General features: G+C 36.8%; 5 protein-coding genes across 5 annotated transcripts; 3 read left to right on the top strand and 2 right to left on the bottom strand.

Moving 5' to 3' along the window:
- Positions 1 to 979: 979 nt before the first annotated feature.
- On the bottom strand, positions 980 to 3,129 carry LOC131611310 (uncharacterized). The gene is made up of 6 exons (XM_058883362.1): positions 3,039 to 3,129; positions 2,698 to 2,930; positions 2,375 to 2,593; positions 2,117 to 2,209; positions 1,936 to 2,040; positions 980 to 1,520 (listed from the first exon to the last, which is right to left on the bottom strand). Exons 2-6 carry the CDS (start codon positions 2,899 to 2,901, stop codon positions 1,224 to 1,226), a joined length of 918 nt encoding a protein of 305 aa, XP_058739345.1. The 5' UTR covers positions 2,902 to 2,930; positions 3,039 to 3,129; the 3' UTR covers positions 980 to 1,223.
- Positions 3,130 to 5,561: 2,432 nt separating this feature from the next.
- Positions 5,562 to 6,932, top strand: LOC131613324 (uncharacterized). The gene has a single exon (XM_058885004.1). The coding sequence runs from the start codon at positions 5,562 to 5,564 to the stop codon at positions 6,930 to 6,932; it is 1,371 nt and encodes a 456-aa protein (XP_058740987.1).
- An 853-nt stretch (positions 6,933 to 7,785) lies between these two features.
- LOC131613323 (uncharacterized) lies at positions 7,786 to 8,733 on the top strand. The gene has a single exon (XM_058885003.1). It carries the CDS (start codon positions 7,786 to 7,788, stop codon positions 8,731 to 8,733), a length of 948 nt encoding a protein of 315 aa, XP_058740986.1.
- A 4-nt stretch (positions 8,734 to 8,737) lies between these two features.
- On the top strand, positions 8,738 to 11,310 carry LOC131613322 (uncharacterized). Its single transcript, XM_058885002.1, has 3 exons — positions 8,738 to 9,912; positions 10,035 to 10,050; positions 10,108 to 11,310. The coding sequence occupies exons 1-3, from the start codon at positions 8,738 to 8,740 to the stop codon at positions 11,308 to 11,310; spliced, it is 2,394 nt and encodes a 797-aa protein (XP_058740985.1).
- A 9,829-nt stretch (positions 11,311 to 21,139) lies between these two features.
- On the bottom strand, positions 21,140 to 21,565 carry LOC131613321 (uncharacterized). The gene has a single exon (XM_058885001.1). It carries the CDS (start codon positions 21,563 to 21,565, stop codon positions 21,140 to 21,142), a length of 426 nt encoding a protein of 141 aa, XP_058740984.1.
- Positions 21,566 to 24,969: the final 3,404 nt, after the last annotated feature.

Raw genomic sequence — 24,969 nt, 5'->3', positions numbered from 1 at the left:
GAGACATGGGGTAGGGTACAGGAACGGAGACACGTTTGCACTTTGACTTAGGGTTTGATATATTCTCATCCTTTCATTTTTACAGCCAACTTGTTGTGGGGCCTATGCTATTTTCCCGACAAAGAAAACTATTTGAATCATTTGTTTTTATAAATTATATTACATATTTAAGAAAAAATATACACCTTAATATAAAATATATCATGTTTAAAAATAAATATTATCTTACATATTATATTATGAATTATTTTTCTTGCCCCTATGAAAAATTTCTAAATCCGCCAGTGCTTCCCGGCCATCATATTGACATCATTTAAATATATTTAATTATTTATTAAATAGGAAAATTGTTTGTTATTTTAAATGTCTTACCCAAATTACCCAAATTAATGTTTGTTTGCTTCATATGCTTAGTTATTATATAAATATTTACTTTAATTTAGGGGTGTTTATCACATTTAAAAAAAAAATTTACAAATTTATATCTTTGTTTTCTTTCATGGTTCTTTGGTACCAAACACCTATAAAATCATCACTACAAGAAAATTGACTTTTTGTGACACTCAAAAAGTGTCACTAAAAGTCAATAATCCGTAGGTAAAAAGCTTGCAGACATTGAGTGACGCCCACCCCTAGTGTCAATTATAAGGGGGTGTAATGTTACGGTATAATAAGTGTCACGATGGTTTTTAGCTACGGACAAATATTTACCTGAATGTCACTATATCATAGGTCACTGTTACAAATATTTCTCTTTTTACCTACAGTTTTAGTTTTAATAGGTGTCACTAAAACTCTGTTAAATAATATTTTTTAATTTACCAAAATATAATAAAATTATAAATTAATTTTTTTTTATAATTGAAGAATATAATATTAAAATTCAATTACTCGGTAAAAAAATTTACAATACATTTTCTATTATTTCAATTTAAATATAACAAATTAACTTAATATTAAAATTAAACTATTATATCAATTTCAATTAAATTCAAATATTTCAATATAGTAACAAAGAATTTCAACTACATTTTCTTATTTTCTGTTTGAATAAGTATAACTAGAAAGACCACTATTTTGTATGAATCTAATCAATGACCAAGTAAAATATTCAAGAGGATTCAACAGAAGCACCAGCTTTCATGTATCTACAATTTTGAATGGTCTTGTATCTTCACTTTCATATATTTGAATCTAAATTGTGGTCAATAGGTGACACAAAATCAAACCTCTTCAGCAATAGCTCGTAAGACCTCGTTAACTTGTGGATCTTCAGAAAACCGCATTTGAAGAACAGAGACCAAATTTCCAAGCAAATTCTCTAATGTTGCAACTCTATTATCTGCATTGGAGCTAGAACTGGCATGCCGGGGAAGCTTGCCAAGACAACGCACCCGTCCTCTCTTTTCAGGTCGTTTAACCTTTGAATAAGCATCATTCTTCCAGCTTGTAGAATCTTTGGTGGCTTGAGAATCATGTGAGCTGCCTTCCTCCTCTACCATATGCTTCTTTAACTCTTCCTACATGCAACACAAGTAACTTTTCAAATGTAACTCAATATTATTTCTCGCAACCTATGCTATCAAAACAACAAATAATAACTCAATAGAAAAAAATGGACATTAGCAGAACTCAATATTATTTCTTCTTTGACTCTCTATTGCAACCTTTCTTAGATCACAACATTTTAAAATCAAATTCTACATTAAAAGGGGATTTGCAAAATAAGGCAAACGGTTACACATAAAAAAGATCAAAATATTTTATGACAGACAATTTGCATCAAGTGGCCATAATAGCTACTGTAACAACATCATTGAAAGGTCTTGTAGCTGCCAGGAGAGAGTCTTCTTCTATAGTTAGCTAATGTTAAAATACTAATTCATTTATTTTAAACAATACATCAAAATATATTAAAGAAAGGAAAATTCTTACAATCACATATGTTGCACTTTCAGTCACAATACTTCCATCTTTTCTAGTTCGAGTATCAATGTAAATTTGTGCCCGTGAAGGTTGCACTCCTCCAGCTTTTGTTGTCTAACATTTATAACAATAATATCATTCATCCAGTATGTATTGAGAAATTAATCAAATGTTATTGATAAATACAAACCATTTCATGAATTAGGCTTGGAAGATTCTTGGTTCCCATGCAATGAATGTCCTCATATTTTTTGCGATTCATTTTGTTCATGCCACTGATTTTCTATATCCGGTAAATATGTAAAGTCAACAATAAAATCAACATATGATAAATAATTTTTATGTGAACAAAATATTAATGACATTATATATATATATATATATATATATATATATATATATATATATATATATATATATATATATATATATATATATATATATATACCTGTCCGTCCTCAGAACACCAATAATGTACTAAATCACGATACTGAGAAGGATCAACCCTTCTATCGGGAATGTAGCTTGCCATTTCTTCTTCTTTCTTACTACCGTCATATCCCTTTGACTTCAAATGATACTTGAATTGCCTCCACTTAATACTCATATTATCCTTTAGTATTTTCTCTGTTCTCTCAGTGAATTCAGGAACAAAACGAAATTTAGTCTGTCAAAGGAACCATTACCAAATCAATAATTTTGTTAGATATATTGCAAGAAAAATTAACAATAACTAAAATGAAATCAAACTTATTATTATTTATACAACACCTGAATTAGTTCAAGCATATCAGTAATATTTTTCTCAGGCATATCACTCCAGCACACATAATTGATTGGAGCACATTGGTGTCTCCTTACCAAACTTCCAATTGCATTCAATAGAGTTTTTCCTTCCCAACCGATAGGATTTCCCAAATGATCTACATCAACTAGTATAAAGTTTCCAGCCGGCATGTCCCATACATCTAGCATATGTGAATAACCTCTTGTTCTTTTTTCACCTAAATCATGTATTAACAAATGTTGTAATTAGTACTTGTATTGAAATCTAGTATATCACAAAATAGATTAAATATCGAGCTTTGCACAGAATTGGGTTTTATACTTACAGTGCGACTCATTATGACTTTTCTCATTTGTGACTTCATTAGAGCTAGTAGTTGATTTCTCTTTTCCTAATGATTGGTCTTTATGGTGAACAAGATTTGTCATGTAAGACTTTCAAATAATTTCTTAATCAATTTTAAAATATATTTAATTTTAAATTTACTTAAATAAATAACGATTTTAATATACAGTTATTTATAGTAGTATAGAGATATATAACTTGGAAGTAATTTTAAACAATATTATAAAATTTTCCAAACAATATTATAAAATTTATGACAGTAGAACGTAAATAAATACATGCATCCCCCTATTCCTAGTCACTAACGTCGTTAAGAAAGTTTTATAGTAATAACATTTTTTGAAAAGTTCTCCTCTCTATTTTTGCTAGCCATTGTATTAAGAAACAAAGTGTACAGAAAGGGAGACATGGGGTGGAGAAAGGGAGACATGGGGTAGGGTACAGGAACGGAGACACGTTTGCACTTTGACTTAGGGTTTGATATATTCTCATCCTTTCATTTTTACAGCCAACTTGTTGTGGGGCCTATGCTATTTTCCCGACAAAGAAAACTATTTTAATCATTTGTTTTTATAAATTATATTACATATTTGAAAAAAATATATACACCTTAATATAAAATATATCATGTTTAAAAATAAATATTATCTTATAGATTATTTTGTTTGCCCCCATTATGAAAAATTTCTGAATCCGCCAGTGCTTCCCGGCCATCATATTGACATCATTTAAATATATTTAATTATTTATTAAATAGGAAAATTGTTTGTTATTTTGAATGTCTTACCCAATTTAATGTTTGTTTGCTTCATATGCTTAGTTATTATATAAATATTTACTTTAATTTAGTGGTGTTTATCACATTTAAAAAAAAAATTTAACAAATTTATATCTTTGTTTTCTTTCATGGTTCTTTGGTACCAAACACCTATAAAATCATCTAGCTCTCCATTTATTTTCTACTTACTTTCATTCTCTTAACAATTTTTCCTCTTACTTTCTTTTGTGATCTAAACAAAGCATTAGTTCCTGAAGAGCCACATGCCGAGGACAAGATTAATCAATAGGAGATCTCTCAAAGGAATAATAATGCCTGCAAATACAAGGTACCTTAATCACTCCACTTCATTAATTGACTTATAACCTATACTTCCTAGCAAATATTATTGTCACTTCCATGTCTAAACTTTTATTTTCTTTTATTAAATTTGAAACTTTTGTAGGTTTAATTATGTTGAAAAGTTATTCGGCCAATACTTTGGACTAATGTTTACCATAATCAACACAAGCAATGAAAAATCTCTACTAGTTATGGTTTTGGCTTTAATGATTACTGTTTATTACATGGGTTTGGTTCTGGTCAAAGTGCTGCAACTTCATGTGCCATTCATGATCACAGTTAATGTTTTATTTGGAACTCTTGTTTCACTTATATCTTTGTTCATTATTTCGCCGTTAATTGGTTCGATATATTTGTGTTTGTGTATCTTGTCCATCATTGGTTTGATGTGCTATAAAAATGGAAAAGCGATCAATCATATGATCCCAAAAAAGATAAAAAGTTTTTTTGAAAGGGCACATAACAAAGGTAATAGTGACATGTCTCATACTTCAGAACAACATGACATCGAATCGCTTCAGGTTTAAAGCAACTTATTGATGATGAGGAGGAGGATGATGATGATTAATATGCCAATACAAATATGTTGTGAATATTATGTTTTATTACATTTGTGTGGTTTGCTTTTCATGAATTTGTGTGTTGTATTTTTATTTTGTTTCAATTTATTGTAAGTTTGTTGTAAGATCTAATAGCTATATTGAAAGGATTAATTGTGTGGTTTTGTTTCTCCTGATTTTAATAAATATGTTTTTTATAATAATATTATTTTTGGTATAAAATATGTATGGAACTTAATATGTATAAAATTCTCTTTTCTTCTTCTAGTACTCATTCACTAATATACTTTTTTTTAATACATTTTCTGGTAAAATAAAGTTAGAAACCAGAAAAAGGGTGCTCAAAGAATCACTATGAAATCTATTTATTTGCATGATGTATGGATTTTTCCACTTATTTAAATATTATTTATCGTTTTGCCTTTTAAAAAATTAGTCACCTAAACGGCATTGGCAATGTATGAAGATTTCATAAAACACTTGTGTTGAAAAATATTATTATTATGGATTAAAATTAACGGTATTAAAATCCAAAATTTTTGTAGCTTGAGAGAAGTTGGAAAATTATTTGTCCAATATTTTGGTCTATATTGTTTGCAATGATCGGATTTCTATCAATCAATATAATATGGAGTTGGAATCAAACACAGGCTATTCCTTCTAGCCACAGCAGCTCCGAAGGCTTCATCCATATCCAACTCCTCTACTTTCATTCCATTAGGAAGTTCCCAATCAAAGTGATACAACAATGCAACCAAAGGAAGCTCAATATTAGCTACACCAAATAAAATTCCAGGACAAACTCTTCTTCCTGCTCCAAAAGATGCAGGAGGGTGTGTGGACGAGGGTCTCTCATTCCAAGCGTGTTTTGCCGAAATGGGACGTTTTTCCGTTCGGTGGGAGGAATCGGAATCCACCTCTTTTGAACAAGGTAATCGTTTCTATGTACGTGTCTGAGTTTCCTGAGGTGTCTTCGGCTAAAGACTTGTTCGATTTATTTGGGTGCATTGGGAGTGTGGTTGAGGTTGCGATATCGCCTAGGAGGAATAAGTTAGGAAAGAGGTTTGGCTTCGCCCGCTTTGTTGATGTCGCGGATGGTAGGATGCTTGCCGTTCGTCTGGACAATACTATTATAGGAGGGAAGAAAATTCATGTTAACTTACCAAGATTCCGTAAAGGGTGGTCTGGCGGAGCATTTAGGGGTGGAGGTTCGAAATCTGACTTGCGAGTGAGTCAAGATGTCAGGGCAGAAGCAGAGGTAAAGGGAGGAAAAGGGGTTGTCGATGGCATCTTTAGGGAAGGATGTTCTTATGCAGAGGCGGTAAGTAAGGCAGGGGAGAAGGTTGTTAAACCAGAGGCATCCATCAAAACCTTTCTTTATCACCCGTGTGAGTTACGAAGGAAAAGACTAGCTAAAGCATATGTAGGTAGAGTGTGTATTCCGGGTTGGGCGTACAATATTCAAAATCAGTTTGATATGGAGGGAGTCTTTGCGGTTAAAGTCTTGCCGTTAGGAGGTAATTTGTGCTTGCTAGAGGAGGTTGAGGAGGGTTTCATTGAAGATTTGTTGAGGGAGGGTGAAAGTTGGTGGAGGAATTGGTTCTCGGAAATTAAGAGATGGGAGGAGGGTATGGTGGACGATAGGAGAGATATGTGGATTAGACTTTACGACATACCGGCTTTGGCTTGGCAGGCTGAATTTTTCGTGTCTTTGGCGGAATCGTGGGGCAGGTTCATATGCATTGATGAAAATACGGCGAAAGGTGGTGCCTTCGATGTCGCGAGGATGTTGATTAATGTGCCCTTATCCTTCAAGCTTCCTGAGACAATGGTCTTAGATTTAGGGGGGAGTTGTATCAACATCTTTTTTCGGGAGGATGCTATGGGCCAATATTTTGTTAAATTTGGTACGCCGGTCTCCGCCACGTCTGGCTGTGATTCTTTTGAGTCGGAAGGAGGGTGGGCCGAAGCTGATTCAGTTGATTCCCTGTTTTCTCAAGATAGCATTGAACAATTTTCGAGTAACGGTGTTTTGGAGTCGAAGAATGTGAATGCTATTAATAAGGCGTGTTTACCTGGTGACGACGCTGTTAAGGATAGTATGCTTTCGGCCAGTGTCCCTGGTTCCAAGCTTGGGAATGATTCTAATAGCCGCACGGTTGGACAGGCATTTTTGATGATTCGTTGGCATTGATTAGGGGCTCCATGGGAAGCAGGCTGCCGCCAGGGGTAGCTGGATCCGCCCCGGTTGAAGCTTGTGTTGATTCTGCGGTTTATGGCAATATTCGCTGCGGGCATTCTGATGCTGTGTCACCGGCTGAGCTGGTTGGTGAATCGATTTTGTTTCCTGAGAGTGTTTTGAATTCTGTTAATGATCCTAGGAGTAAGAGTTACGTGTGTAAGAAAAAAGACGGTGAAAGGGGCGTGGAGGGTGCTTCGGAGGACAGATGTCTGTCTGTGGCAAATGTAACTTCTAAGTGAATCCCTGGCTGACACAACTCAAAGCAGATCAGATTTCTTTCTTTAAAGGAATTGGGAAAGAGAGGCAAGCATGTTAAAAGAGGTAAAAGCAGTAAGGTTGGTATGAATGCTGTTTTGATGGACAAAAGTGCTGGAAATTCGGCACTATGCTATGGCAATCAAAAGGAAGCATCGGACATACTCCGTAGCAATATGAGACAATGGAATTTCTTGGACATGAATGTAGGAGATAAATTGTGGGAGGCTATAGTGGCGTTGGGGGTGGTTGATGGGGAGGGCCGGAACAAGTTAATAAATAAAATTGAGAACTTGGAGAAAGGTGTGTGTTCTAAAGAACTAGAAATGCCGGTAAGGAAGGAATTAATCATGGGTTCTCAATGATTATTGGATCTTTAAATATTAGAGGGGGAGTGAATGCACTCAAAAGAAGAAGGATTAATGCTTTAATTAATAAAGGAAGGGCGGACATTTTTCTTTTACAAGAAACCAAAATTTCGTGCATGAGTGATGTTTTGGCCAAGAGTTTTTGGAGCTCTACGGAGGTGGAATTTTCTTTTTCTAATTCGATGGGAAGATCGGGAGGGATTCTTACCGTTTGGAACAAAGAGAGTGTGGAGGTTTTGAGTAGCTTTAGAGGAGAGGGATATCTTGGGATCCATGTTAAGTGGCATGGTAACTTATACTATGTGGTGAACATTTACTCTCCTTGCGATCTTCATAAGAAAAAAGTTTTGTGGCATACTCTTTTAAAGTTGAAGGAGTCTTTAAAAGACGGCGAATGGATTATAGGAGGTGATTTTAATGCTACGAAAAATGGTAGGGAACGAAAAGGAAGGGCGATCTCGGTGAGTAATAGAGATTCGGAACTTTTCTCGGAGTTTATTGATAAAAGCGCTTTGGTGGACATACCTTGTAAAGGTAAAAAGTTTACTTGGTTTAGCGGTGGCGGTAAATCTATGAGCCGTATAGATCGATTCATTGTTTCGAGTATTGTTGTAGATAGGTGGGAGGTGATTGGTCAAGCGGTTGGTGATAGAGACATCTCGGATCATTGTCCAATTTGGTTGATGAAAGACAATTCTAATTGGGGTCCTAAACCTTTTAGGTTCAACAATGAGTGGTTTTCTAATAGTTCTTTTGTCTCTTTTGTGGAAAAGGAGTGGTTGAGTTTGAAATTGGAAGGAAGGGGTGATTTTGTCTTGAAAGAGAAACTTAGGCTTCTTAAAGATAAACTTAGAAGATGGGACAAGGAGGTGTTTCGGAAGATTGAGCTAGACATGGAACAAGGGGTTCGTGATTTGAATGAGGCCGATGATAGGTTGGTTTTCGCTACTAATTCTTCTTCTTCTTCTTCTTCTTCTTCTTCTTCTTCTTTTGTAGAAAATTTTTATTTGAGGAAAGAAGCGTGTAGTAGTTTTTGGAGGAATTTGAGGATAAAGGAGAATTTGATGCTTCAAAAATCTAGGTTGTCTTGGCTAAAAGAGGGGGACTCGAATAGTAGTTTTTTTCCATAAGGTAATGAAGCAAAGGAGAAGGTGCAATCACCTTGGGCCGATTCGGGTTACGAGTTGTATGGTTGAATCGGTGGAAGATGTGAGAGAAGCGGTGTATAATCATTTTGGAACCAAATTTTTGGAAACGGAGGAGGTTAGACCTTGTTTAGAGGGAATTTCTTTGAATTCTATTAGTAGTGAGGAGGCGGAGGGGCTAGAGAGTCCTTTTCTTGAAAGGGAGATTAAAGAGGCGGTTTGGGCTTGTGGAGTAAATAAAAGTCCGGGTCCGGATGGTTACTCTTTTCTTTTCTTCAAAAAGTGTTGGCATTTTGTAAAGTTCGACTTCATCTGTTATTTCAATTATCTTTTCGTCGGAAAGGATTTATCAAAGGCGGTTACTTCTTCCTTTTTGACCCTTATTCAGAAGACTTCTAATCTGATTGGATTGGATGAGTATAGGCCTATTTGTTTGGTGGGATGCATGTACAAGGTAGTGGCGAAGCTTTTGGCGGGGAGATTAAAAGGAGTGTTACATTCTATCATTTCATCTTCTCAAAGTGCTTTTGTTCCCGGAAGACAACTCCTAGACGGTGTTTTAGTGGCTAACGAGGTGGTGGACTTTGCGAGAAAAGAAGGTAAAAGGTGTACCCTTTTCAAAGTTGATTTCGAGAAGGCCTATGACAAAGTTAGTTGGAATTTTTTGAGATACATGTTAAGAAGAATGGGGTTTGGGGACAACTGGATGGAATCTTTGGTGTTTACTAGTAGTATGTTGGTGTTGGTTAATGGGAGTCCCACGAAGGAATTTAATGTTTCTAGAGGTTTGAGGCAAGGAGATCCCCTTTCTCCTTTTATTTTTGTCATTGTGGCGGAAGGTCTATCGGGTTTGATTAGACAATCCATAGAGTTGAGAGAATTCCAAAGGTTTGTGATTAAGGAGTCTTGTTCGATGGATATTCTCCAATTTGCGGGTGATACCTTAATTGTGGGCGATGGAAGTTGGAAACATGTTTGGGCTATAAAGGCGGTTCTTCGCGCGTTTGAGATTGTTTCGGGCCTTGGGATCAATTACCATAAAAGTAAGTTGATTGGAATTAATACTAATAGGGGTTTTTTGGAAGGGGCATCTTTTTTACTTTCTTGTAAATTGGTATTCCCATTGGATTTAATCCGAGAAAGGAGGACACATGGAAGCCGCTTGTGACTAAGATGAAAAATAGGTTGGAAGGATGGACAAACCGCTTTTTGAATTTTGGAGGTAGAATTACTCTCTTAAAGTCCATTCTTAGTTCTTTAGCTATTTTCACTGTGTCTTTTTATAGGATGCCTAAAAAAGTGGTGAGAAGGATTAATTCCATTCAAAGCAAATTCTTGTGGGGCGGTGTGGAATAAAAGAGGAGAGTTCATTGGGTGAAGTGGGAGGATGTTACTTTACCGGTGGATAAAGGGGGCTTGGGAGTTAAAAATAGTTCTTTGTTTAATGTGGCTCTCCTTAACAAGTGGAGGTGGCGAATTCTTCAAGGTCAAGATTCTCTTTGGTTTGAAGTTTTAAAAGCAAGGTATGGAGATTTATCTTCTAATGTCTTTTGCACCACAAAGGATGCCATTGTTTCTCCATCTTGTTCGTTTTGGTGGAAGGACTTGTTAAAGGTGAGTTTTTCTTTCAAGTTGGATCCTATAGTAGAAAGAACTAGTTTTGTTGTTAATAATGGTTTTTGCACTCCGTTTTGGGATGCCAAGTGGATTCTTGACGAGCCTTTGAAAGAGGCGTTTCCGGCGTTATATGAGTTGTCTTGTTTGAAAAAAGTTTCGATAGCGGCGATGGGTGGTTGGATGGAAGGCGTTTGGAAGTGGGTTAATTTCGGTATTTCCGATTCTCTTGTTAGCAACGATGCGTTGGCGGAGGAGTTGGTAAGTTTGAAACGTAGGGTGGAAGAGTTTAGAGGGTGGGGCGTCGGCAAAGACTCGGTGGTGTGGAGTGGGTGTTCGGATAAGGAGTTTTCGGTAGCTTCGTGTTATCATTTTTTGGATTCTATTAGGATTCCTTTTGGCCCCGCTAATGTTCACGACGGTGTGTTTAGCTTGATTTGGAAGTTGGAGGTTCCGTTTAAAATTAAAGCTTTTGGTTGGAGGTTGTTCCGCAATAGACTTCCAACTAGGGAGATGTTGGTAAGTAGAGGTGTGGTTCTCCCTTTAGTGAATTCTTTTTGTATATTTTGTGGTAATGACATGGAAACAATGCACCATCTATTTTTTAGATGTGGGGTGGTAAAGAAGATATGGAGTGAAATAGAGTTTTGGGTAGGAAAAAGCAATAGTTTTTTTGACGAGTGCTTTTCGCATTTTATGGAGTGGCACTCCTTTTTTGATGTGAATATGGTGAAAGTTAGGAAATTGGGGATTATTTGGTTAGCTACTATTTGGGCGATATGGTTGGTTAGAAATGGCGTGTGTTTCCAGGACGACCCGTGGAATGTCAACAATACCGTTTGGAATATTAAATTGTTGGCTTGGAAGTGGTCTTTTTGTGGGAATATTACTCACTCCAATTACTCTTTTTACGAGTTTTGTAAGGAGCCGATTTATTTTCTCTCGTAATTGTAATTGGTGTGTAATTTTCCTTGTTTGGACCCGGTTCTTTTGTTTGTAATCGGGTTGGAGAACCCTTAGTTCTCCCGTTATTAAATTTCTTGCTTCCTAAAAAAAAAAATATATAAGCAAGCAAGGCCGGCTCAATCAACTCAGATGCCCCGTTTTAAATTTGAAAATTGGCCCAAATTTAAAAATTAAATACAATTATAATAATTTAAAAAGACACATAAAAAATACAATTATGTATCAATTAATAATATATTTAATTATAATTATTTTCAGTTTGATCTATCTCAATTTTTACATGTATTGAGTTTTTATCATAGCATTCTTTATTTATTGAATTTTTATTATAACATTTTATTTATTTCGATTAATATTTATGGAAAAAAATTGGACCTTTCAAAATTTGGGGCCTCCTAAAATTTGAGACCCTGTGCTGCAGCACTTCCTGCACTTGCACATGGCCGACCCTTAAAGCAAGGAAAAGTCTATATTTTTTTCAATAAGTAATGAATTTATAACTGAAAAATGGGGCTACAAGACGGAAGTTTACCTCTTTATACACAATAGAGGTAAAACGTTCCAAACGTTAAAATTACCGGTTACAGATGAAACATTAATTGCTCGAAACCATTTCCACGAAGATAGCACAATAGCACTATAACAATCGTCGAAATTATAAATACTACCCCTAAACAAAATAGCATTTCGCATATTCCATATGTTCCACACTACCGCCAACCATATGAAGGATAGAAAAACACTTAGAAAGGGGGGGTTTGAATAAGTGTAGTCTAAAAACTTGAACGATAAAAACAATTTGCACAGTTATTTTTATCCTGGTTCGTTGTTAACTAAACTACTCCAGTCCACCCCCATGGAGTGATTTACCTCACCTGAGGATTTAATCCACTAATCTCAACAGATTACAATGGTTTTCCACTTAGCCCACGAGAACTTCAGTGCTTCTGCTTCTGAACTCAAGTTCTTCTGATGCTTCCATAGACCCATGTTCTGATTCTGCCTTGACCATCTTCTGATGTCTTGCCAGACTATGTTCTGATGTTGCATGCTGAACCTTCTGAGTCAAAGCTTCTGAGCGCTGATTTGTGCGTACTCTTTATATATTTCCTGAAGGGGAAATTGCAGTGTATTAGAGTACCACATTATCTCACACAAAATTCATATCCTTGTTATCATCAAAACTAAGAATATTGATCAGAACAAATCTTGTTCTAACAATCTCCCCCTTTTTTATGATGACAAAAACATATATAAATTATATGAATTTGCGATCAGAAAGAGCAGACGGCTAAAGGCAATTACACAGCTATAGCATACGCATGTGAATATATCTCCCCCTGAGATTAACAATCTCCCCCTGAGATGAATAATCTCCCCCTGAAATTAATACTAGAAGAATTTTATAAATAAAAGACTTCCTTGAGTATTTCAGTAGAGACGTTCACATATGCTTGATCTTCAGAACATTCATGACTTCTGATTCCTGCTTCCATAGGACAGCTTCAGAACGTTGAATTTCTTTAGATCCTCAGAACATTCACAGCTTCTGACTTCTGCTTCCATCGGACAGCTTCAGAACTTGAATTTCTTTGATCTTCAGAACATTCACAGCTTCTGGTTTCTGCTTCCATTAGGACAGCTTCAGAGCTTGAATTTCTTCTTACATCACTTCATGCTAGATTGTATCAGAACATTGTTGAATGTACCAGAGCATCATCAGAGCATCTCTACATCCTGATATGTTACAGAACAAAACTAAACGACAAAAGTCAGCATGAATGAGTCAGAACATAGAATATGTTTTAGAACACATAAAATGTATCAGAGCCACATAATATGTATCAGAACACATAGGCATAATGTTTCAGAGCATATTCTATCATCAGAATATCTGAACATTCTTCCTTCTTGCTTCTGATTCTGAAGCTTCATAGCACTCAGCTTGCTTCAAGAATCCAAGAGCTTGATTCTCTATAGAATTGCTTTTCCTCATCTTGTTGCTTCTTATGTTGATCTTTTAAAGAGGATCTTCAATCCCTGCAACAACACAACTTAAAGCATAGAAATTTGCAAGTTCTGTTAGTAAAGCAACTGATTAAATCAAATCATTTATCACATATTTCTCCCCCTTTTTGTCATAACATCAAAAACAAAAAAGATTCAGATGAAAAACAAAAAAGAAACACATGGAAGAAAAAGATAATTTTCATTGAAGTTCAAGCAGACAGAAGTACAGAAGTACAAGAAGATAAGGAAGAGAAGATGCACAAAAACAGATGCAGCAAAAGCAAAAAACAAAACAACTAAGACTCAATCTAAGATGACCCTAGCTTCGACAAGATCTTGGCCAGCATCTCTTGAACCCCATTGTTGTGCTCATTCTGCTTCTCTATGAAAGCTCTAAACTCAGCATTGACTGAGCTTTGCTCATCCTGGTTCTTCTGAAGAACTTCCAGAGTCCTTGCAAGACGGGAAGGTTCATCAGAAGAAGCTTCACAGCTTCTATCCAAAGGGATGGCATTGTGATCTGTAGCTTCCATTGATAGATCATTTGCAGGGATTTCCTCAATAGGAACTGATTCAGCAACATGATCTTCTACATCTGCTTCTTGCATTGAAACATCTCCATATTCTGCAGCTGGAATCTCAGAATCTCCATTCTCAAGTGCCTGAAGAATGGCAGCTAGATTCCTGGGAGCAGAAGGACCTTCAACTTCTGGTGGGTCAACAACTTCTGGAATGACCAAGCTTGGGTCTTTCTTAGAAGGGTTTTCCCTTAGAAAGTCAAAGAGGGTCTTGAAATCCCCGAGCAGAACAGGATATTGAGGTCTCCAAACCACAATTTCCCTGCAAGGATTAGCTTCCAATGCAGCAGTCAGTCTTGCTTCTTCCAATTCATCCACAAATGGCTTCTCCTCAGCAGCAACACAATTTCTGAGAGGATGGTAGTATATACCATTAACACCCTCCAGCAGGTAACCAGGGTAACCAGGGGCAGCAGCCACTAGTCTCTTCTGTACTCCCATTGCTTCTACTTGAAAATCCTTGCGAAAGCTTCTCTAGAGATTTCTTGTAGAAACATCATCCAGACCATTTAGGAAGGCATCCTTCAGAAGGTCTAGACTGCTAATCACCTCATGTCTGAATAGTTCCAGGTAGGTATAGGGTTCAGGTTCAGGCGGATTGAAGGTGAATTTGTAGTCAGGGTAGAGAAGACAGTAGGGTTTGGATTTTCTGGTAGGTAAGGGATGGGATAAAGAAGGTGGAGGTGCGGTGGATGAGGAAGAAGGGACACCTGAGGGAATGATTGATGTGGGTGGAGTATTTATGAAGGGGATTGGTGAGAAAGATTTATCAGAAGGAGTTGGGGGAAGAATACTTAGTGGTGTGGGGTTTAGAATTGGAGAGGAAAGAGATGATGGAGAAGGATTTGGTAAAGTGAAGTTGACTTTTGGTTCAGAAGGAGGTGAAAGGGGAGAAGATTTAGGGACAAAAGGAGGTGGAGTAAAAACCTGCCTGGTGACGTATTCAGAAGAAGCACGTGAAGATCTGGTTCTGTGAAAAGAGTCTCTGATTCTTTTCTCCCTGCGTTCAGAAGAGTCCACCTTGTCAGGATCATAGGTGACCCTCAACTTCTTGGCTTTCTTAGCCTCATCTTCTCGGGCCTTTCTTTTTAGCCTTGCCTGTTGTTCCTTCTTATCCTTCTTCAGAAGATCATCTTTGGACAGAAGTACTCTGCCACGGATCCAAGCAGGATCAATATCTGATTGCTTCCTAACACAATCTTCCAGGTAAAGCTTGACAAACTGATGAAGTTCTTTATGAAACAAGGAGACAAAACCTTCAATAGCAACTCTTCTTGACTGAATGTCAGGAAAGCTTGTGCACACAGAAGGTACATTTTGAATGAGTTCCAGTATGAACAAATCCACACCATTGAAGATGGGACCTTGAACTACTCCAAGAAAATGAGACGCATTGAGTTTTCTGATGGAGTCCAGTACTTTGCTTTCAATCAGAATGTCTGAAATCATTCTTCCGAAAGGAATAGTCTTTCTTGGAATATGAGGGTACTTCACCCTTTCATCTTCTCTTGACTCAAAAATAGATATCTTCAGATTCTCAAACAGAATATGAGAGATGTTGATCTCTATCTTTCTGCCAATGCAGAAAAAGTATACTTGTGAGCCAGACTAATGTAGGAGGAGGAGAGCATCCTCTTTCTATGGTGAAGAGAACCCAGAATAATCTCAACCCATACTTGATAAAACGGCCTTAAGGTGCCCGTGTTATGAGAATCAATTCCAAAGGCCAGAGAGATTTGTTGTTCAACTTGAAACCAGTCAACTGTTGCATGTTGAAGACCAGACCAACCTTCTTCATCATTCAGATTGTACAGCTTCCTGATGAGATTTTAAGTGATAACCACTTCATGCCCTAGCACGAATGAAATGATGGCAGTTGGGGTAACCGTAGCATGTACCCAGAAATCCTTCACAAGCTCAGGATAAATTGGTCCAACCAATCTATCAAGATATTTAGACCATCCTTGCTCAAAGATTCTTACATCACACTTAAAGCCATTTGCTTTTAGGTTGTTGATGTCCACTGCAGATTCACATAGAACTTCCAGTTCTTCCATGGGAATTAAGCATGTTTTCAATGGAGCATACTCATATTTGCGAAGAAGAATCTGTGAAGAAGTGAGTCTTTCTGCTAGGTTTGATGAACTTGAAGAAGAGTTCATGATGATTATGCTTTGATATTAAATCAGAAACTAGGGTTTGAAAGCAAATGCAACGAAAGAGATACACAGACGAGAGAGAGAGAGATAAAAGAAATAAGTGAAGATGAAGCGGGTTATTTAAACGATTTGAAAAGAGAAATAAAAATAAAGAGAAAAGAAAACTGTTTTGAAAGAAATTTAAAAAAATCATTACGTATTTAATGAGACATGAGATTAGGAGAGAGAACGTAGTAAATGAAATGATGTAACACAGTTACCTAGGTCGGCATCTTTTCAACTGCACGCTTTGTACTAACCGTACATACACGTGTTCATCATCAGAAAATAGATGACAGCTGTATTTTTCTGAAAGAACTTTACGCCTTCTGATTCTAATCACTGCTTCTGATTGTCATTCTTTAGAAATGATTTTGTTCTAATAGGATCATCTTTCTTCCTAAGGATCATATCTTTTGAGTGAGCTGAAGCAAGTCTATGTGATCTTCTGACTGTTGGTTCTTCAGAAATCCTGAGATTCTCTAAAGATGCAGCAACTTGATCTTCTAATCCATTGCTTCTGAGACTCCCAGCTTCTGCAGCTTTGCTTCTTGGTTCTACAGCTTCTGATATATCAATATCTATATCTGCAAAATTCTCAAGCTGCTTTGGTTTTTCAAGACCAAGCTTATCATCAAACCTGATATTGATTGATTCTTCTACAATCAATGTTTCAGTATTGTATACTCTGTAGCCTTTAGAGCGTTCAAAAAATCCAAGAAGGAAACACTTTTGTGCTTTAGAATCAACCTTACCAAGATAATCTTTAGTATTCAGAATAAAACACACACATCCAAAAGGATGAAAATATGAAATGTTGGGCTTTCTGTTCTTCCACAAATCATTAGGAGTCTTATTTAGAATAGGTCTTATAGAGATTCTATTCTGAATATAACATGCAGTGTTTATTGCCTCTGCCCAGAAATGCTTAGCCATATTGGTTTCATTGATCATGGTTCTGGCCATTTCTTGTAGAGTCCTATTCTTTCGCTCTACAACTCCATTTTGCTGTGGAGTTCTAGGGCAAGAGAAATCATGGGCAATACCATTTTCTTTGAAGAACTCCTCAAAGAATCTGTTCTCAAATTCGCCACCATGATCACTTCTGACCTTTATGATCTTGCACTCCTTCTCAGATTGGATCTGAGTGCAGAATTCAAAGAACACTGAATGAGACTCATCCTTATGTTTCAAGAACTTTACCCATGTCCAGCGGCTATAATCATCTACGATGACTAATCCATATTTCTTCCCTCTAACAAATGCTGTTTTGACTGGGCCAAATAGATCAATGTGCAAGAGTTCTAACGGCCTTGAGGAAGAGACAACATTCTTAGACTTGAATGCAGGTTTGGAGAACTTGCCCTTCTGACATGCTTCACAAAGAGCATCTGATTTGTATTTCAGATTAGGGAGTCCTCTGACCAAATTTAGTTTGTTAATCTGAGAAATCTTTCTCAAACTAGCATGTCCTAATCTTCTGTGCCAGACCCATTGCTCTTCAGAAACAGACATAAGGCAAGTTACCTTCTGCTTCTCAAGATCTGAAAGATCAATCTTATAAATGTTGTTCTTTCTCTTGCCTGTAAATAGGATTGAGCCATCCTTCTAACTTACAGCCTTGCAAGACTTTTGATTGAAGATCATATCATAACCATTGTCACTTAATTGACTTATGGACAATAAGTTATGCGTTAATCCTTCTACAAGAAGTACATTAGTTATGGAAGGAGAGTTACCAAGACTTATGGTTTCAGAGCCAATGATTTTGCCCTTCTGATCTCCTCCAAACTTGACTTCTCCACCTGGTTTAAGCACCTGGTCTTGGAATGTAGACCTTCTTCCCGTCATTTGTCGCGAGCACCCAGAGTCCAGGTACCATGACATTTTGCTTTTTGTCCTCTTTGCAGCCAAGGATATCTGCAACAGAAATTATCTTCTCCTTAGGTACCCATAATTTCTTGGGTCCTTTCTTGTTAGTTCTCTTCAAGTTCTGATTGAACTTGGGTTTAGCAAAATATTTAACAGGAGGAACAGCATGATATTCTTTAGGTTTGTCAGCATGATATTTCTTAGGATGTGTCACATGCTTCTTGGTGTGAATAGTGTTAAACTTCTGTGCATGTGAAGTGAGCCTAATATCATGTGCATGGCCATATTTGAACTGATCATACAATGGCTTGTATGTGATCTTCAGATCATCAATAGGTTCAAATTTATGTGAGGTATCGCCCTCATAGCCATAACCAAACCTTCTGTTTCCAGAAACACCATATATCATAGAAGCAAGATGACTTCTGCCAATACTTCTAGATAAGAACTTTCTGAAGCTCAAGTCATATTCTTTCAGAATATGATTCATGCTAGGAATGGATTTTTCTGTTTCAGAAGGAGATCCACTATCTTTGGATAGATTTAAAACTTTTTCCTTCAATTCAGAATTTTCCAATTCCAGCTTCTTAGTTTCAAATTCAAACTGCTTCTTCAGCTTTTTGTATTTGATACTAAGATGAGCTTTGAGTTCCAGAAGTTCTGTTAAACTGGAAACTAACTCTTCCCTAGATAGTTCAGAAAATACCTCTTCAGAATCTGATTCTGATGTAGATTCTGATCCATCATCTTCTGTAGCCATCAGCGCGAAGTTGGCTTGTTCTCCTTCAGAGTCTGATTCTGATTCTGATTCAGAATCATCCCATGTTGCCATAAGACCTTTCTTCTTATGAAACTTCTTCTTGGGATTCTCCTTCTGAAGTTTTGGACACTCGTTCTTGTAATGTCCAGGCTCATTGCACTCATAGCAGACAGCCTTCTTCTTGTCAGATCTTCTGTCACCAGAAGATTCTCCACGTTCAAATCTCTTTGAACTTCTGAAGCCTATGAACTTACTTTGCTTGCTCTTCCAAAGATTGTTTACCCTTCTGGAGATCATGGACAGTTCATCTTCTTCTTCAGATTCTGATTCTTCAGGATCTTCTTCTCTAGTCTGAAAAGCGTTAGTGCATTTTTTAACATTATATTTTAATGCAATAGACTTACCTTTCTTTTGAGGCTCATTTGCATCCAGCTCTATTTCATGGCTTCTCAAGGCACTGATAAGCTCTTCCAAAGAAACTTCATTCAGATTCTTGGCAATCTTGAATGCAGTCACCATTGGACCCCATCTTCTGGGTAAACTTCTGATGATCTTGTTTACATGATCAGCCTTGGTGTAGCCTTTATCCATAACTCTTAATCCAGCAGTTAGAGTTTGAAATCTTGAGAACATCTTCTCAATATCTTCATCATCCTCCATCTTGAAGGCTTCATATTTCTGGACTAGAGCAAGAGCTTTAGTCTCCTTGACTTGAGCATTTCCTTCATGGGTCATTTTCAATGACTCATATATATCATAGGTCGTTTCCTTGTTAGATATCTTCTCATACTCATCATGAGAGATAGCATTCAGCAAAACAGTCCTACACTTATGATGATTTCTGAAAAGCTTCTTCTAATCATCATCCATTTCTTTCCTTGTAAGCCTTACGCCACTGACTTTCACTGGATGTTTGTAACCATCCATTAGAAGATCCCATAGTTCACCATCTAGACCAAGAAAGTAACTTTCCAGTTTATCTTTCCAGTATTCAAAGTTTTCACCATCAAATACTGGTGGTCTAGTATAACCATTGTTACCATTATATTGCTCAGTAGAGCCAGATGTAGATGCAGATGGATTTGTTGGAATTTCACCAACCATCTTATACTGAAGCGTTTTTCTCTTCCTGAATCTTTTCTAAACACGGTTAAGTGCTTGCACCTTAGAACCGGCGCTCTGATACCAATTGAAGGATAGAAAAACACTTAGAAAGGGGGGGTTTGAATAAGTGTAGTCTAAAAACTTGAACGATAAAAACAATTTGCACAGTTATTTTTATCCTGGTTCGTTGTTAACTAAACTACTCCAGTCCACCCCCACGGAATGATTTACCTCACCTGAGGATTTAATCCACTAATCTCAACAGATTACAAGGGTTTTCCACTTAGCCCACGACTAAGTCTTCTAGAGTATCCTGATCACAACCTGATCACTCTAAGAACAAATGCTTAGACACAAGCTAAAACTTTCTTAGAGTGACCTGACCACCACGTGATCACTCTAATTACAACTGCTTAGACACAAGCTAAGTCTTCCTGGAGTATCCTGATCAACACTTGATCACTCTAGTTACTTACAAATTAATGTAATCAAATAAGAGTATTAAAATTGCTTCTGAAAAGCTATAATCACAACAATGATATTTCTCTTAAAGTTTAAGCTTAATCTCACTAATATTTTACAGCAGCAATGTAGTGAACTTTGATGAAGATGAAGTTTCTGAGCTTTGAGTTGAACAGCGTTTCAGCAAGTTTTTCAGAATAAGTTCATTCAGAATTGGTAACCTTGCTTCTCATCAGAACTTCATTTAATGCTTTGAGAAGATGACCGTTGGGAGCATTTAATGCTTTGCGTATTCTGTACAAAATTGCATTTAATGTTTCATGCTTTTGTCAACTACCTCGAGCCTTGTTCACGCTGTGTCTACTGACGTTGCCTTTAATAGCTTCTAACGTTCCTTTTGTCAGTCAGCGTAGCCTGACATCTTGTACTTGCTTCTGATCTGATGTTTGTGTTTACAACGTTTGAATATCATCAGAGTCAAACAGCTTGGTGAAGAGCATCTTCTTGTCTTCTGACCTTGAAGTACTTCTGAGCGTGATACCATGAGAACTTCAGTGCTTCTGCTTCTGAACTCAAGTTCTTCTGATGCTTCCATAGACCCATGTTCTGATTCTGCCTTGACCATCTTCTGATGTCTTGCCAGACCATGATCTGATGTTGCATGCTGAACCTTCTGAGTCAAAGCTTCTGAGCGCTGATTTGTGCATACTCTTTATATATTTCCTGAAGGGGAAATTGCAATGTATTAGAGTACCACATTATCTCACACAAAATTCATATCCTTGTTATCATCAAAACTAAGAATATTGATCAGAACAAATCTTGTTCTAACACCATATACCTCCAACAATTAATCTTTCGTCTAGCACCTTAATTTTATCAAAGAAAGCAAGATAATTTCTAAGCTCAAGGTTCGATAACGAAATTGAATTACCTATCCAAACTCCCACTTTTTCCCAAAGTTTATCCAAAATCGGGCAATCCACAAATAGATGGTTAGAATCCTCCTCGTGTCTAAAACAAAAAACACAGCAACAGTCATTATCATCGCGAAGAATGCCTCTCCTCTTAATTTGATTTCTCGTCGGGTTCCTACCCAAAACCATTCTCCAAGATAAGACTTTTACCTTAGAGGGAGCCTCTAAATTCCACAAGAAACTCAATTTTTTTCGCTCTGCTTCCTCTAAATAGGCCAAGGAACTTCTGTTTCTAATCGCAGCAGCACAAGACTTCACCGTAAAGCCTTCTTCCATGTTGACTTCCCATTCGAACACATCCCCTTCGTTCTGCACTAGCTTAACTTGCGATAACAATGATTCCAGGTACAACAACAAATTATTATCTTCTTCCGCCACATTAATGAACTAGTCTTGAACGTCCCACTGCCAGTCATCATTCTCCCAATGCCCCGAGTTAGCCACATTCATTAAAGGATTTTCCGCTATAGCGTATAACTCATGAAAAGCTTCGGCGAGGCCTTGGCTTCCTAACCACTTGCTGAACCAGAATTCCGTTTTACCGCCGTTTTTGACCCTGCAATTAACAACATCAGAAAAAGAAAGGCCTCTGGAGCCCACACTATCATTAGTAGAAACTAAATCCCTCCACCACACTGAATCCCGCTTGTGTAGTGTAACACCCTTCTTAACCCTGCGGAAAATTAACAAAAATCAGAGTAAAATATGAAAAAGGGTATTACAACTCCAATGAAATAAACAAATATTCATGTCATGCCTTAAAAAGGAACGATAAACAAAAATTATCTAGATAACATGTTAACACAGCGGAATATTCTTAACATCTGAATAATAAAACATCTGGAGTCGGAGACTTATGATTCAACCATAAAACCATAAAAAAAATAAGAGTTTATCAGTCAACTCTAAAATAACATTCCCAGTGTTACACGACCAGAGCATGACACAGACCCAACTGACTCTAACGAACTACTTGACGAGCTAATACTCGCCAACTACAAAAGCTACTCCTCAATCTGAAAAATAACAACAGTAGGGTAAGTTTCATCCGCATTAACAAATGTTATAGGAATATAAACAATACAACCTCATTCATACATCATTCACCCAAATCAATTATATTCAGATAGTATAGCAACATTCGTCAAATACAACCATCCATATCAAACACACACGAATTATAACATTGGACAACTTCGATTCATGTTACAATTATGCACAACAACCTAATGCAATGCAACTAAATGCATGTGGTACCAAATATGGGATAACCCATCTCACCGATCCACCACCATAAAGATTCGGCTACTTCTCTCACTAATTCCACACAATGGGAATTAGCTACCGTTGTCCCACCACCATAAGGGATACAACCCACAACATGATTATGAAATGCATGCATCAACCACGACATGCTCATCATTAACATCCACTAACGATTCATAATCATTCATCCACAACACACAAAGCATAATAATATCACAACCATTTGATATTCACAACAACATAATACATTTAACACAGCAATATATTATCATCTCAGTAATCATACTAGCTAAAACATCGCATAGTATATTCGTACCGTTACTCAATTTACCACCAAATACCGATTCTCAAAACCAAACAAAATGATTTTAAGTTATAACTCCCTAATATATTTCATAAAATAGAGAATTAATTCATCTAAAGGGTTCTCAAAATGGTGTACAAAAAGGATTAACAGTTTAAAAGTTACGGATATTTAAAATAAACATTTTTCCAAAAAGCTTCAGTGGTAACCGGTTACCTGAATGATGTAACCGGTTACATCATTGTCAGTAACTTTTATTTTTCAATTTCGCCCAGTGGTAACCGGTTACCTGAATGATGTAACCGGTTACATCATCGCAAAATGCAGTTCTTTGCCTATTTTGAGCCCATGTAATCGGTTACCCTTCTCATGTAACCGGTTACATTACTGATATAGCAGAAAAATCACTTTTTTGCAGCACTTCATTCATCCCAAATGCGAACCCAATCATACCAAAATGTCCATAATCTCATAACAACACGAAAATACATATTTACACATACTTCTAACATGTCTTAACATCAATATCCAACATCAATTATCATTTACAACAACTCGATTACATCACACATCATGAATTGAACCTAAAGTTCTCCAAAACCTGAAAACCCCAAACTCTGACCTATAATCCAATTCAGAATCCTAACATACAAACTTAATCGAATCATTCATAATACCCATAATAGAGGTTAATGAGAAGAATCCTCCCTTACCTCGACGTCAAATTCTTGGATGTTCTCGCTCTTCGCACTTTGCTCTTCTCCCAATTTCACGTTCAGCTCTTCTCTTCTCTCTTGGCTTCCAATTTTCACAACTTTCTCTCTTTTCCTTGTTTATGAAAAATATAACCTTAGTTTAGTAAAAGGCTTTGCAACTGACACACCCTCCAATCGCTACTCGCAGCACTAGCCCATTAGCCTCATTATTCCATATTTCTCCAATAACTCAATTAATTCTAATATCTAATTAAAAAATCAATTAAATTAAATAAAGAAATTTATGAGGTGTTACATGTATCACCCGACTATCATTAAGGAACACCTTCGCCAGGTTGGCATATCTGTGCTTTAGCAAATCATACCAAACCGCATCTTGCTCCTTAAGAATCCGCCACTTCCCCTTCATAAGAAGAGAGACATTGATGCTCTCGATGTCTCTTATGCCTAGACCTCCATCATCTTTTGCTCTGCAAACATCTTTCCACTTCACCCAGCAAATGTCTTTCTTCCCAACCATTCTATTCCACAGAAAATTCCTTTGTATTGCAACAAGCTCCTTAATTACAGCTTTAGGAACCCTGTAAAATGACAAAGCATACAGTGGAATAGCATTTAACACCGAGTTGATTAGCACAATCCTCCCTCCTATAGATAGATACCTCCCTCTCCAAACATCTAATCTTTTCTTCACATTCCTCACAACATCCTTCCATATGTTAAGCCTTCTTGGGCTGTACCCTACCATGACACCTAAGAACTTGAAAGGGAAAGAGCCTACACTACACGAGAGGAAAGACGTCGTTGCATGCATAATTGACCCCTTAAGGTTGATACCGTAAATATTGCTTTTGCAGAAATTTATCTTGAGGCCAGACATCGACTCAAATCCTCTAAGAATTGCCTTCAAACTCCACAGGTTTTGAATCATATTGTCTCCAAGAATTATCGTGTCGTCCGCATAGTGCAAGATATCAACACTTTTACTGCACGGTTTCGGTTCTTGTCAAAGACTATACAATTTTATCACAACTCGCACATCATTTGTTGTGGAGGCAATTGCCTTAATCCATTTTGACATATAGTCCACTACCATGAGTATGTATTGATTTTCCATAGATGAGGGAAAAGATCCCAAAAAATCTACTCTCCAAACATAAAAAATTTCAACTTCTAGAATGTTATTAAGAGGAATTTCATTCCTCTTTGAGATGTTTCTAGTATTTTGGTGCTGGTCACACCTCTGTATAAATGTGTGAACATCTTTAAAGAGACAAGGCTAATAAAGCAAGACTTGAAGAATTTTAGACATAGTCCTTTTAGATACAACTCCGAAAAAATTTCGTCGGTGCATCTCTTGAAAAGAAGAGGTTCGCCCTAATAATAATGCTTAA

This window comes from Vicia villosa, linkage group LG6 (assembly GCF_029867415.1).
Source record: "Vicia villosa cultivar HV-30 ecotype Madison, WI linkage group LG6, Vvil1.0, whole genome shotgun sequence".
Classification (NCBI taxonomy): Eukaryota; Viridiplantae; Streptophyta; class Magnoliopsida; order Fabales; family Fabaceae; genus Vicia; species Vicia villosa.
The sequence above is the reverse complement of the archived record's forward strand: the minus strand, read 5'-3'. Positions and strand labels throughout refer to the sequence as shown.